Raw genomic sequence first — 14,126 nt, 5'->3', positions numbered from 1 at the left:
TTTACGATTTTCTGCAATGCTATCTCTACAACAATTATTTAACCGTGACTATTGCCTTTACTGCATAGAACTCTTCACTGAGTTATTTTGCTTATCTGCACTGCCTTGTGTGGCCCTTCAATAGGCTTGGCTTGTTTATGGTTTCTCTTGAACCGTGAATAAAACCATTGCTTACTATTTGGTCTTTTTGGACTTTTTCTTGTATCTTCCTCTGTATTTGTGCTGCAGTTTTCGTTTGGGCTTTATTGTTAGAGTGCCCACCTTTTTGTTGTTGTTTGATCCCATGTAACCCAGTTTCCCTTATTTGATTAGGCAAAAAAAAAACAAGTGTCACACGTTCTTCAAGAGAAACGACGCTTTTTAGGCTCTAATACCAATTGTTGGGAAGAGAAATACCAGGAGAGTCAAACAAGGGTAAATTACTATTTTTCTTTACACTTTAACAATGTGGTGGGACACAAACCTCACAAGTGCACGTACAACCGTTTCAAAAACCACCTATGAGTATTGTGAAAAAATTGTGTAAAGAAATGGAAATCAATATAGCATTACGCCCTCTCTCCTAAAAACCTTTTTCCATTCAATTTTCTCTCATACACTATACTAATTCGAACATCATAGTTATTTCTCGCCGGCTGACTCGTGTAAGCTCTTTTGCTAATTTCTTACTGCTTTGCATAAATTTTTGATTCGTACCTCAGCACACGGTCAACTAGGGATCGATGTACACGAATGACGGTTTTTAATCAATAATAATCAAACTTTTATTAGTTCTGGCGACATTTTTTAAAAAGAAAAATGCTAGTACCCATGCTTGCTTTTAAGAGAAAAATGTTCTTTTTGGAGCGCTTTCATGCATCGTCTTCCGCTCAAAGCATATAACCACACGCGCTCTGTCTAAACAGTTTCTCCTTTTCAACTCTCACAAGAAAACTGCTAAAGAAAATCCCTACTTTCTTTTTCCTCATTCTTTTCATCTTTTCATAACAGTTTCTTTTCAACGAAGAATCAAACCAATGCAGTAAAACAAATCCAAGTTCAGGTGATTAGTTTCATGCATGGCTCACGAAGAAGAAGAAGATCAGAATGAAAAGGCCCAAACCCCATCGGCCACAACCTTCTCCAAGTCCAAGACGTACATCTTTCTTGATGAAATTGGTATCGGTTTTACCGGTGTTGTGTACAAGGTAATGTGCTTTCCAAAGAACTCCATGTTGGTGGCAATGAAAGCCGTGGATCTTGATCGATCCCGGCCGGCGCATATAGTAAATGTTGAACGTCAAGTCCGGACCATGTCCTTTCTTTCCCACCCAAACATCCTCACCCCTTACTGTGACTCCTTCACACATGTTACCGGACGTCACCTTTTGGTGGCGATGCCATTAATGTCCTCTGGTTCTGTAGGATCCATAATATCTTCTTCTTTCCCACACGGCTTATCCGAGCCATGCATCGCCATACTTCTCAAACAAACCCTCACCGGCTTGTCTTTTCTTCACAGCCAAGGACTCCTTCACAGAGACATCAACCCCCGTAAAATCCTCATTGACTCAGATGGATCCGTCAAGCTTGCGTCATCCTCTTTGATGTTCACTGATGCTCCGGGCACTAATGGTATGCCACCGGCGCAAAAATATGGTTACGGCTTGAAGTTTGATATCTGGTGCTTTGGAGTCACTGCATTAGAATTGGCCCACGGATCCGGACGCTCTTCTTCAAAGCTCAAGAAGTTATCCAAGGCTTTCAATGACATGGTGGCTTCGTGTCTCCATCAAGATCCATCAAAGAGGCCCTCGGCAGAGACATTGTTGAAGCATTCCTTCTTCAAGAATTGCAAGGGTTCGGATTTTCTTGTAAAGAATGTCTTGCAGGGGCTGCCTAGTCTTGAACAAATTTTCAAGGAAAAGAAGGTTAAGGTAATTTCGCGGTTGACGACCAATAACAATGGCGCTGAGGGTGGTGACTCATCAGTTGTGAAAAAATTTCGGTTTGGCGATGAATCTATATTAACTGAAGTCACGTTGGAGCGTCTGGTGGCGTTGAAGAGGAGATTGGATGAGCGATGGTCAACGGTGAGCACTATGATTGTTCAGTGGCTTGGGGAGGAAGGTGGGGAGGTGAGCAATGAGGAGCAGATGGCTCAGGTTATTGAGAGGCAGAGGGTTGAGTTGGAGAATGAGAGAAAGAGGACGTTGGAGTTGGAGATGGAGTTAAATTTACTCGAGCGCCAAATTTCTGGTTCATATGCCAGTTGTAGTGGCCGACGCTAATTAATTATAATTCTGCTGATTGAAGATTGTTTCAGTTCAAAATTTTAATCTCGTTTTTTGTTTCAGTTTATTAAAATTTACAATTATCTAACTTTGGTCAAGACTAGTCCCTCTAATTAATATAAAGTACGACAAGATAATTGGATCGAGCGAGAAATCATGAGAAGTACATAAGATGATTACAGTACTAAAGCATACAAAATTAGAGAAGTTAGAGTACCCCGAACAAAGTTTTCCTTCAAACTTGGTTAGATGAATTTCCTTCAATCTAATCTATAAAAGTGACATATGTTCGTTGAACATGTGAAATGCACATATTTTTTTTAATAGCATAAATAAGGTTAGAATAAATTTTATTAAAAACTCATGTGCATCTCACATATTATTAAAAAAATAGACACATGTCATTTTTATGTGCAAATGGTAAGCGTGGAGAATCTAATTTTTCAGTTACGTGAGGAGGGGAGGAGATGGCTAAGGATATAGAGAGGCAGAAGGTTGAGTTGGAGTATGAGAAAGAGTGGAACCTAAAGAAGTTGGAGATGGATTTGGAAGATCTCTAGCTGATTGATCGAGCATTGTGTATTTCTAATAAGAGAAAGCTAAATCATGTGCTTAGTATAGCCTTGTGGTGATCATTTGATTCTAATAAAAATTTGTGTCTTTCTTTTGGTGCAAAAATGTTGCTTTTACATGTGTGGTGGGTATATAATTTTCAATTATGACTGGTTTTGAAGTTCTTTTATATTTGTTTCAATCATGCATATATAGTCATTGATCTCCCTCGGTGTTTCCACGTGGTTTTGTTGCCACGTAGCATTTGTTGTTAATGCTTATGGTTTAGATTTAGATTCTGATACTTGTTCTCTTTTCCCCATTAATTCTATTTTTTTTTAATCAATTATTTTCCATACATGGAAAATAATTGAACAATTCTAAGTCCACCACATGGCAAGCATCAATGGCGAAGCCACGTTAATTAAGGCCAGGGCGGGTCGTGCCTTGCCCTACAAACTCCTACAAAAAAAATAAATTACTTCATAATTAAGGAAAAATTTAAACTTATTGATCAACTGCCCTCGCATCTCACTACCCCTCTTGTTTTTACTTTGAGTAATGCAAACTTACTCCCACTTTTTTACACTCATTTTTTCACATATATGTGGCTTTTAAAATCATTATTAAAGTAAAGTCTAATAAAGATCATCTCATATTCAATGATTTTTTTTTTTTTTTTTGAGAGAAACACCAAAGGAGTCTAACAATAGTAAGTTGATATACATACTAAAACATCACTTCTAAACCAAAAGCCTCAGCTAATAATGGGCTTGGGTTCAATGCATGTACAGCAAATCTCCCCTCACTTTTGAGTCTTTTTCATATTGACCAAACTCTCCTCTCACTTGTGAGTCTTTTCCACGCTGACCAAACTCTCCCTCACACAAGAACGTCACACACAAGAACATCATGGGTACTCCTAGAGAAACAATGCTCTTTAGGCTCTGATACCAATTGTTGGAGAAAAAAATATCAAGAGAGTCAAACAAGAGTAAATTAATATACATATTATAACACTACTTTTAGTTCAAAACCTAAACTAATGGATACAAACCTCATAAGTGCAAGTACAACCGTTTTAAAAACTACATATGAGTGTGAAAAAATTATGTAAAGAAGTAAAAGTAAGTATAGCATTACAAACTCTCTCCTAAAAACCTTTTCCATTCAATTTTCTCTCATAAATTATACTAACTAATTTAAGCGTCATAGTTATTTTCGCTAACTCGCTCCATTAAGCTCTTTTGCTAATTATTTCTTATCTTTTTGCAGGCATTTTTTATTCATATATACCTCAGCCCACGGTCAACTAGGCATCTACACGTACGAATGACAGTTATTAATTAATAATAATCAAACTTTTATTAGTTTTGGCGACATTTTTAAAAAAGAAAAATGCTAGAACCCACGCTTGCTTTTAAGAGAAAAAATGTTCTTTTTGGAGCGCTTGCATGCATCGTCTTCCGCTCAAAGCATATAATTAACCACGCGCGCTAGCCGTGTCTTAACTGTTTCTCCTTTTCAACTCTCACAAGAAAACCGCTAAATAAAATCCCTACTTTATTTTTCCTCACTCTTTTCATCGAAGAATCAAACCCAGTCAAACAAATCCAAGATCAAGGTGTACGTTTAGTTTCATGGCTCGCGAAGAAGAATTTCTTGAAGAAGACCCATCGGACACAACCTTCCCCGAGTCGTACAAATTTCTTGATGAAATTGGTGTCGGTTGTACCGGTGTTGTGTACAAGGTAATATTGTGCTTGCCCAGGAACTCCATGTTGGTGGCAATCAAAGCCATTGATCTTGATCAATCCCCGGAGGATATAGAAAATGTTGAACGTCAAGTCCTGACCATGTCCTATTTCTTCCACCCAAACATCCTCACCCCTCACTATTTCTTCGAAAATGATGGACGTCGCATTTTCGTGGTGATGCCATTCATGTCCGCTGGTTCTGTACGATCCATAATATCTTCTTCTTTCCCACACGGCTTCTCCGAGCCATGCATCGCCATAATTCTCAAACAAACCCTCACCGGCTTGTCTTTTCTTCACAGCCAAGGACGCCTTCACAGAGACATCAAGCCCGGTAAAATCCTCATTGACTCAAATGGATCCGTTAAGCTTGCATCATCCTCTTTGATGTTCACTAATGCTCCGGGCACTTATGGTATGTCACCGTTGCAAAAATATGGTTACGGCTTGAAGTGTGATATCTGGTCCTTTGGAATCACTGCATTAGAATTGGCCCACGGATGCCCTCCTTTGTCTGATGATCACCTCCCTCCTTCAAACCTCAACAAGTTATCCAAGGCTTTCAATGACATGGTGGATTCGTGTCTCCATCGAGATCCAACAAAGAGGCCCTCGGCAAAGACATTGTTAAAGCATTCCTTCTTCAAGAAATGCAAGGGTTCGTCTTTTCTTATAAAGAATGTCTTGCGGGGGCTGCCTAGTGTTGAAGAAAGGTTCAAGGAAACCAAGATTAATCTACTTGCGCGGTTTACGACCAATAACAATAATGGCGATGATGATGCTGAGGGTAGTGAACTCGTTCCAGTGTACCCAACCGAGTCCACCGACGTGCAAAAAGTTTGGTTTGGCGGTGAATCCATAATAATTGAAGACGAGGGAGGTGAGTTGGGTGAGTCTGGCGAGTTAATTCCGAGTTCACCGGGTCAGGTTGTGGAAAAGGCGGCACATGGCGGTGGTGCTACTGCTGCTGATTGAAGATTGTGTATTTCTATTCTAATAATAGAGACCTGAAAATAATTAATTTGCTCTGTGCATGAATGTGTCACAATAGATCGATCATTTGATTCTAATAAAACAAGTTTCCGTTTCTGATCAGTCTTCATATTACTTTCTGGATGACCAATTATATTTTATTAAGGCAGGCAGCTGAAAACTAACTTTGTGTCTTTCTTTTACTGCTGCCTTTGATTCTGTGGATTAACCATGACTGGTTTTGAAGATTTTTTATATTTGTTTTCCGAATTATATTGGAAACAATTAAGCAATTGAGTATTGATTTCATGCCAAAAGCCCGGAATATATGGGCGTCACCATCCTACCATAACAACCATGCAATTGCCTTGGATAAATACCTGTAACTAATATTGGATTTAAATTTGAACTTCAATGACTAATTAAAGAAATTGTGTTAACAAAAATATTGAGTAGTACTATAGCATTAATAAATATCAATGTCTTGTGGCCTGATAAGAGTGGAACTTAAAGAAGTTGGAGATGGATTTGGAAGATCTCTAGCTAGCTAGCTAGCTAGGACATTTATATAGCATTGAGTATTTCTAATAAGAAAAAGCTGAATAAATTTTCTGCGTCTTAATACAACAATGTACTTTGTATAGTCTTGTGGTGATCATTTGATTCTAATAAAAAATTGTGTCTTTCTTCTGGTGGAAAAATATAATGCTGCTTTTACATGTCTGTGGTGACTGGTTTCGAAGTTCTTTTATATATTTTTTAATCATGCATAGTCATTGATCTTCCTTTAAGATATGAAACCTCCATGTCACTGTGAAAGCTGGTTTTGTTGCTATTGTAATATTAAAGGTGGCATTTGTTGTTAATGCTTATATATGGTTGAGATTTAGATTCTGATACTTGTTTTTGTTTTAATTTCCCCATCAATTCTATTTTTTTAAATCATTATTTTTTAAGGTATAATTATTTGTTAAGTATTCAAAGACAAATGCTATTTTCCATTCTTCAAACATACTCAGCTGCCTTGACATGCTCAAAAAAATGGATTGGCACTACTTGTCTTTATAATTTGTAATTTATTACTAAGCCATAACTATTAAATGGCTGATATAAAGTGTATCAAATTGTAATCCTTCTTATAGAGACATTCATTATTATGTTTTGTTTTCACATTGAGAGCTGCTTCTATGGGGTTGTGGCACAAACTCATCATTTTGTACCCTTCAATGAGTGATTGACACCTTAGCTTAGTACAACTTAAGTAAAGAAAACAAATACACCATATTACATCCATATATGTGAGGTGAGATCCTTTATAGAGTGTCTAATGTAGACTGGAAAGCTAAAGATTCTATAAAGAAGAGCAATGATGTAGGGAAAAATTCGCACACGACGAGTTCTACTAAAAATACCATATCTAGAGTTTTAACCCTCAGATTGGAGCAAACTTTGCGGTGTTGGAAAGATAATTCATGTTTCACGAGAGTTTGCTAATTCCGATGTTTACTTGGTCAAAAGAGCCTCCATTCGCAGGCCATTCGTAAGCCGTCCGAACGGATCTCTTCCGAAAGTCACCATAATAAAACCCAAGACGTCCATTCGCAAGCAGTCCAAACGGCCCTATGTTATGCTTCAGTTTTTACTTAGTTTTTAGTTGTTTTACATACTTTAAGTTTAGTTATTTGGGTGACCCTCTGAACGGGGGTATGTCTCGTCCGGACGGGACTCGTAAAATTTCAATTTCGACTCTAATTCGTATTACTATTAGGGTTAGGGTTGGGGGGCCTATAAATGCATGTTTTATAGACAATAGAACATAGCTTTTGTTTATGAATCAGTTTTTATCAATAAGATTATTCAGAGTTGAGTTTCTTCATGATTTTCATTTAAACCCTGTGGAGTATCTAGCATTTAGATAAAATTTCTTAGATTCTTTGATCGTATCAAGATCTAGAAATACTTATCCGTTCTTTATTGTTGTTCTTCTTTGCAGCCCACTAAGCCATGTTGCATCAATTGGTATCAGAGCCCAAGTTACTTTTCATGAGTGGGGAGGGGCAACCGTTATACAGACAAGAACAAAGTATACGTGCGCATAGAGGCAGAACGTAAGGAGCAACCGGTGATTTGTTGGCAACACATGAAGGAACAATTTGAGGTTATGAGGGATCAAGTCGAAGCCCTCACTACCCAATTATTCAACATGGGTGGTCACAACAGTTGTTGTCGTCAACCAAGACCGTGGTACGCAGAGGCAGAAGGCAAATTTATCGTTGAGAGTGAACCTGCCAATCCTTTTTGCAGGGCGCGGAATGCGGAGAAAATTTCCTATGAAACAAGCTCATGCTATTCCACTTGAAGCAGGCGTTAAGCTCGACACAACGGACTCTCAAGGTTACTTGCAACTAGAAGAGTTCCTTGTTAAAGAAAAGATAGAGAGGTCCGACAAAAAGAAGGTGCCCAGAGAGGCGGCGAAGATGAAGAATCAATCAGCGATTTGTTGGCAGCACATGGAGGAATAGTTGGAGGCTATGAGTGGACAAATAGAGACTCTCACTAACCAATTGGACAACATGGGTGGTCTTAACGTTCGTCACTGTCAACCAACTCCACATTTTGTAGATGAGGATGACGTGGTTACCTTTAGTAGGGCGCGATCTCATTGGAGGAAGTCGTGGTTTGATGCGGGGAGTCCGCGACAAGCCAACTTGACCGTTATTTGTGATTCTCAAATCCATCTACCAAATTCATATTATGCGTGTGGAGAAGGAAGGTGAATCGATTGATGAAGAATTCTAGGAATCCAAGTTCATTTATGAATCAATTTTTATCAATAAGATTACTCAGAGTTGAATTTCTTCATGATTTTCCTTCAAACCCTAAGGAGTATCTAGCGTTTAGAAAAGATTTCTTAGATCCTTTGATCGTTTCAAGATCTAGAAATACCTATCCGTTCTTTATTGATGTTCTTCTTTGCAGCCCGGCCACTAAGCCACGTTACATCAGTGTCTTAATGGACTTAGGGCTCAAGGCTTATGTCTCTAGGTCCCTCTCTTTCTTCTATGACATGATGAATTAGTTTTGTGATATATGCAATCTAATATTGCATTACATCTGAAGTTTTTTTCTCCACGGAAAAAATTAGGATTGTAAACATATGTTACTATTTCTCTATATCTTAGTGTAAGAAATGAGGTCAACAATAGGCAAGGTCAACTTTTGGTCACTTGTAATCCAAAAGCCTAAATTAATGGATTTTGGTCTACTTACGTATATTAACTATTATTTTTCTTTATACTTCACCAATATGAGACAACATTTACTAATATGCCTATTTTAAGGTGCAAGGACATGCATTGTCAAATTCAGTAACAATGAATTTAGTGGAAGAGGAAGAAACAAGGAGGGAGTTGTAATTTAATTAAATAGCACTTTTTTCTCTCTTTTTTTTAATATAACTATTCACTTTTTTAAAAGCACATATATTCATTTTAACTCTGAACTTTCACTATTCCATTTAAAAGATTATTTCTTTATATACCTTTACTATTCCAAAAGATGAGAGAGAATCAAATTGATTTTTCATTATTAATTTAATTTATGCATTGTTGAGTTATTGTGCTTAACAAATTTGTTGAGCACTGTAGCAACATGTAGTTAAATCGTTAGCTAAAGTGACTAGATGGATGGCAGGTTTTTTTTTTTTTTTTATGGTGATATTTTTTGCTACAATTAATACAAGCCAAAATAACCTTTTGGCTATTTTGGTTAATCCAATGTAAGTGCTCTGATCAACTAGTTTGATCAACAATTACCTAAAAAGAACACCCAAAAAAAAAAATTAATACTTTATAAGGAAAATTTTGAACTTATTGGTCAACGGCACTTACATCACACACCTCTTGTTTTTACTTTGAGTAATGCTAACGTACTCCTATTTTTTAACACACGTATGTGGCTTTTAAAATTATCATTGGATTAAAATCTAATAAAAATTCATCTCATATAAAAACATCATTGAGCATAAAAAAATCCCTACTTTCTTTTTCCTCATTCTTTTCATAGCAGTTTCTTTTCATCGAAGAATCAAACCCATGCAGTAAAACAAATCCAAGATCATCAGTACGTGATTAGTTTCATGGCTCACGAAGAAGAAGAAGATCAGAATGAAAAGGCCCAATCCCAATCGGCCACAACCTTCTCCAAGACGTACCACTTTCTTGATGAAATTGGTGTCGGTTGTACAAGTGTTGTGTACAAGGTAATGTGCTTTCCCATGAACTCCATGTTGATGGCACTCAAAGCCATGAATCTTGATCAATATTCCCCGGCGGATATAGAAAATGTTCAAGACCAAGTCCAGACCATGTCCTATCTCTCCCACCCAAACATCCTCACCCCTTACTGTTCCTTCACACATGTTGGTCGCCTTTGGGTGGTGATGCCGTTAGTGTCCGCTGGTTCTTTACGATCCATAATATCTTCTTCTTTCCCACACGGCTTCTCCGAGCCATGCATCGCCATACTTCTCAAACAAACCCTAGCCGGCTTGTCCTTTATTCACAACCAAGGACTCGTTCACAGAGATGTCAAGGCCGGTAAAATCCTCATTGACTCAGATGGATCCGTCAAGCTTGCATCATCCTCTTTGATGTTCACTGATGCTCCGGGCAATAATTGTATGCCAAAGGAGGAAAGATATGATTACGGCTTGCAGTCTGACATCTGGTCATTTGGAATCACTGCATTAGAATTGGCCCACGGACGCCCTCCTTTGTCTCATGATCATCTCCCTCCTTCAAAGCAGCTCAAGAATTTCTCCAAGGCTTTCAATGACATGGTAGCTTCGTGTCTGCATGAAGACCCATCAAAGAGGCCCTCGGCAGAGACATTGTTGAACCATTCCTTCTTCAAGAATTGCAAGGGTTCGGATTTTATTGTAAAGAATGTGTTGCAAGGGCTGCCTAGTGTTGAAGAAAGGTTCAAGGAATTCAAGATTAAGCTAGTTGCGCAGTTGGGCGGTGACTCATCGGCGAGGCAGAGTACCGAGTCCACTGACGATTCAGTTGTGAAAAAAGTTCGGTTTGGCGGTGAATCTATAATAATTGAAGACGAGGGAGGTGAGTCGGGTACTGAGTCTGGCGAGTTAATTCCGCGCTCACCGGGTCAGGTTGTGGAAAAGGCGACCCAAGTCAAGTTGGAGGGTCTGGTGGCGTTGAAGAGGACATTGGATTTGCGAAGGGCAGCGTTAACCACTCTGATTGTTGATTTGCGTGGGGAGGAAGGTGGAGAGATGAGCAATGAGGAGCAGATGGCTCAGGTTATTGAGAGTCAGAGGGTTGAGTTGGAGAATGAGAGAAAGAGGACGTTGGAGTTGGAGATGGAGTTAAATTTACTCGAGCGTCAAATTTCTGGTTCATATGCCAGTTGTAGTGGCCGACGCTAATTAATTATAATTCTGCTGATTGAAGATTGTTTCAGTTCTAAATTTTCATCTCGTTTTTTGTTTCAGTTTATTAAAATTTACAATTATCTAACTTTGGTCAAGACTAGTCCCTCTAATTAATATAAAGTACCACAAGATAATTGGATCGAGCGAGCTAGAAATCATGAGAAGTACATAATACGTTTACTCTAAAGCACAAAATTAGAGTAGGCCATGGCAAAATTAGAGTAGACCAGAATACGTTTACACCAATTCTCTAGGAAAAAAAAAAAAAAACTAAGGTCAAAATTTTAGTTTTTAGTCAATTGGCCCTTACCCAAGCTAGAAAAAATAAAAAATATTGGCCCTACCTACAAATTTTTTGGCCCTATTTGCTCATACCCAAAAAAATCTTTTGGGCCATATATACCTATTAAAACTTAAAAGCTGGTTGCTCATTTGCAAATATTTTAACCATTACCCATTAAAAACTGTAGTAACTATACCTTACTTTTGGTCCTAACCCATTAAGCTAACTAGTTACTCATTTGAAATTTGGCCTTACTCGCTAAATTTTATCTCTCTTAAGCATTATGTTGTACATCCCGTTACTTTTCTAACCCTAAACAAGCATAAGTCCACAATCGAGAACTTTAAATTTTGAAATTTAGAGCTTATTTTTTTATACTGATTTAATTTTCCCAACGAAAGCGGTGCAAGGTAATTTGTTTTTATCTTAATATACTCTAAGATAATTTGTTTTTATCTTAAACGCGGCTTGAAATCACTTTGTTTTCGTCTCATGGTTAATGTTGCTTTTTTTTTAATGTGATTTTCAATGTAGGTCTTTAATTTTTTTTCTTCTTTCTTCTTCTAGGTTATGCCTTAGTACGTACTTAATTACTTTAAAAATTTTCTTGAGCCATTAATCTACCACCTTAAATGATAAATAAAAAATTAAATTTATGGCTTGCCTCTGTTTTTTTGTTTTTTCCTATGTGGATGCCTTCACGGCTTGTCCCTTGTCCTATAATACTTTCTGACTCCGTCCCTTTGAGTGGGAGGGATAGTTGTAACACCTAGCTAGGCATAGAGATAATTGATGCAAGGTAACTAGGCACGTAGCATGGATACACTAATTTATTCAATTCCATACTCTTCCCTAGGGGTGTCAACCCGGTCCGGTTTCCCGGTTTTTGGCCTAAAACCGGAACCGGAACCGGGACCCCGGTTAACCGGGGTCCCGGTTACCGGCCGGTTCCGGTATTACCCGGTCCGGTAACCGGTTTTTTTTTAAAATTGATTTTTGGGCTTATTTTAGGTATTGGGCCTAAAATAAGCCAATTTTTTTTTCATAAGTTGGCCCATTTTTTAAAAAATCTATTAGTTTCTTTGTCTAAATTAAAGGGACTTTGTTGTGATTGTTCCAAATAATTAAAAAATAAACCTTAAAAAGTCCAAAAATCCTAAAAAATCATTATTTTTGCCTATTTGGGCCTTAGAAATAAAAATTTAATTTTTTAAAATACCTTAAACCTAAACCTAAGTGTAAAAAATATTAATATATATAATATATATATTAATATATAAATATAATAATATATAAATATTATTAAATAAAATGGAAACCCGGTTCCGGTATTCCCGGTAAAAACCGGGTACCAAAAACCAGTACCGGAACCGGGGTACCCGGTTTTTAGATTTTTCAAACCGGAACCGGAACCGGGACCCCGGTTTCCCGGTTTCCCGGTTTCCCGGTTCCGGTTCCGGTTCCCCGGTAATTTTTGACACCCCTACTCTTCCCCCTTCCCCACTAGCAAAGTCGTTAACTGATTCTGAGAGAATTAACCGCCTGCCACGTCAGCCTCTTCCAGCCCACCGGTCTAACCGGCTTTCTTTTTCAACTCGCACCAGAAAATCGCTCAATTCCATACTTTTCTTTTTCCTCATCCTTTTCGTAACATATATATATATATATATATCATCGTCCTGCAGCTCTCAATAATCCGCCATATCCAAGAAAAAAACCCAGTAAAACAAATCTAAGAAACCCATCCAAGATCATCGATCAGTACGTGCTTTTCATGGCTCACGAAGAAGAAGAGCCCAAAAGGGTCGTCCAATACCCATTGGACTTGGAGTCGTACAAGATTCTAGATAAAGTTGGTGCTAGTCCTTGCGCTGTTGTTTACAAGGCCGTATGCGTGCCCATGAACTCCACGGTGGTGGCAATCAAAGCCATCAATCTTGATCAAGCATGGTGGTGGCAATCAAAGCCACCGCCTTTGTCCCACCCAAATGTCCTCAACGCTCTCTGTTCCTTCACAGATGATCAACACCTTTGGTTGGTGATGCCATTCATGTCCGCAGGTTCTTTACAATCCATAATATCTTCTTCCTTCCCAGACGGCCTATCCGAGCCATGCATCGCCATAATTCTCAAACAAACTCTAACTGCCTTGTCCTTTCTTCACACCCAACAACACACTCACAGAGACATCAAGCCCGGTAACATCCTCATTGACTCAAATGGGTCCGTCAAGCTTTCCTTCTTTGGATTGTTGGCCTCAATCTACCAGGCTTTGAGATCAACTCGTCAAGGATGGTCCACATTACTTGCAGACGCTCCGTATTGGCGGGCCCCAGAGGTAATACACTCCCAACAAGGGTACACTGTAAAGGCTGATATATGGTCCTTTGGGATCACTGCTTTAGAATTGGCCCACGGACGCCCTCCTTTGTCGTCTTCAAATCACAATAATTTCTCCAAGGCTTTCAAAGAAATGGTGGCTTCGTGTCTCCATCAAGACCCATCAAAGAGGCCCTCGGCAGAGACATTGTTGAAGCATTCCTTCTTCGAGAATTGCGGGGGTTTGGATTTTCTTGTAAAGAATGTCTTGCAGGGGCTGCCTAGTCTTGAACAAAGGTTCAAGGGAAGCAAGATTAATATACATGCGCCGCTGAGGAGCAAGAACAGAGAAGTGGGTGACTCCTCTTGCTCGTCTGGGAGGCAGAGTATCGAACAGAGAAGGATCAGCAGTTGGAGCTTCAACGAGGACGAGTTTGAACTCGACCCAGTGTACCCAACCGATTCCACTGATTCAGTTGTGAAAAAAGTTCGGTTTGGCGGTGAAACTATATTGATGG

At 38.7% G+C, this 14,126-nt stretch overlaps 5 protein-coding genes across 5 annotated transcripts in view; all 5 read left to right on the top strand.

The window, feature by feature from the left end:
• Positions 1-308, top strand: part of LOC132178321 (serine/threonine-protein kinase BLUS1-like) — a 1,386-nt gene extending 1,078 nt beyond the window's left edge. Inside the window, exon 2 of the mRNA XM_059590769.1 lies at positions 229-308. Coding sequence (XP_059446752.1) covers positions 229-308 — 80 coding nt within the window. The remainder of the gene's footprint in view (positions 1-228) is intronic.
• A 750-nt stretch (positions 309-1,058) lies between these two features.
• LOC132178320 (serine/threonine-protein kinase BLUS1-like) lies at positions 1,059-2,270 on the top strand. The gene has a single exon (XM_059590768.1). It carries the CDS (start codon positions 1,059-1,061, stop codon positions 2,268-2,270), a length of 1,212 nt encoding a protein of 403 aa, XP_059446751.1.
• A 2,195-nt stretch (positions 2,271-4,465) lies between these two features.
• Positions 4,466-5,557, top strand: LOC132178319 (serine/threonine-protein kinase BLUS1-like). The gene has a single exon (XM_059590767.1). The coding sequence runs from the start codon at positions 4,466-4,468 to the stop codon at positions 5,555-5,557; it is 1,092 nt and encodes a 363-aa protein (XP_059446750.1).
• A 4,135-nt stretch (positions 5,558-9,692) lies between these two features.
• On the top strand, positions 9,693-11,000 carry LOC132178318 (serine/threonine-protein kinase BLUS1-like). Its single transcript, XM_059590766.1, has one exon. The coding sequence runs from the start codon at positions 9,693-9,695 to the stop codon at positions 10,998-11,000; it is 1,308 nt and encodes a 435-aa protein (XP_059446749.1).
• Positions 11,001-13,063: 2,063 nt separating this feature from the next.
• Positions 13,064-14,116, top strand: LOC132179987 (serine/threonine-protein kinase BLUS1-like; the record flags this gene model as incomplete). Its single annotated transcript, XM_059592818.1, has 1 exon — positions 13,064-14,116. A coding segment is annotated over exon 1 (1,053 nt), but the record flags the coding sequence as incomplete, so codon positions are not given.
• Between the last annotated feature and the right edge of the window lie 10 nt (positions 14,117-14,126).

This window comes from Corylus avellana, chromosome ca4, assembly GCF_901000735.1.
Source record: "Corylus avellana chromosome ca4, CavTom2PMs-1.0".
Lineage (NCBI taxonomy): Eukaryota > Viridiplantae > Streptophyta > Magnoliopsida > Fagales > Betulaceae > Corylus > Corylus avellana.
This window is presented reverse-complemented; position numbering and strand designations above follow the sequence as displayed.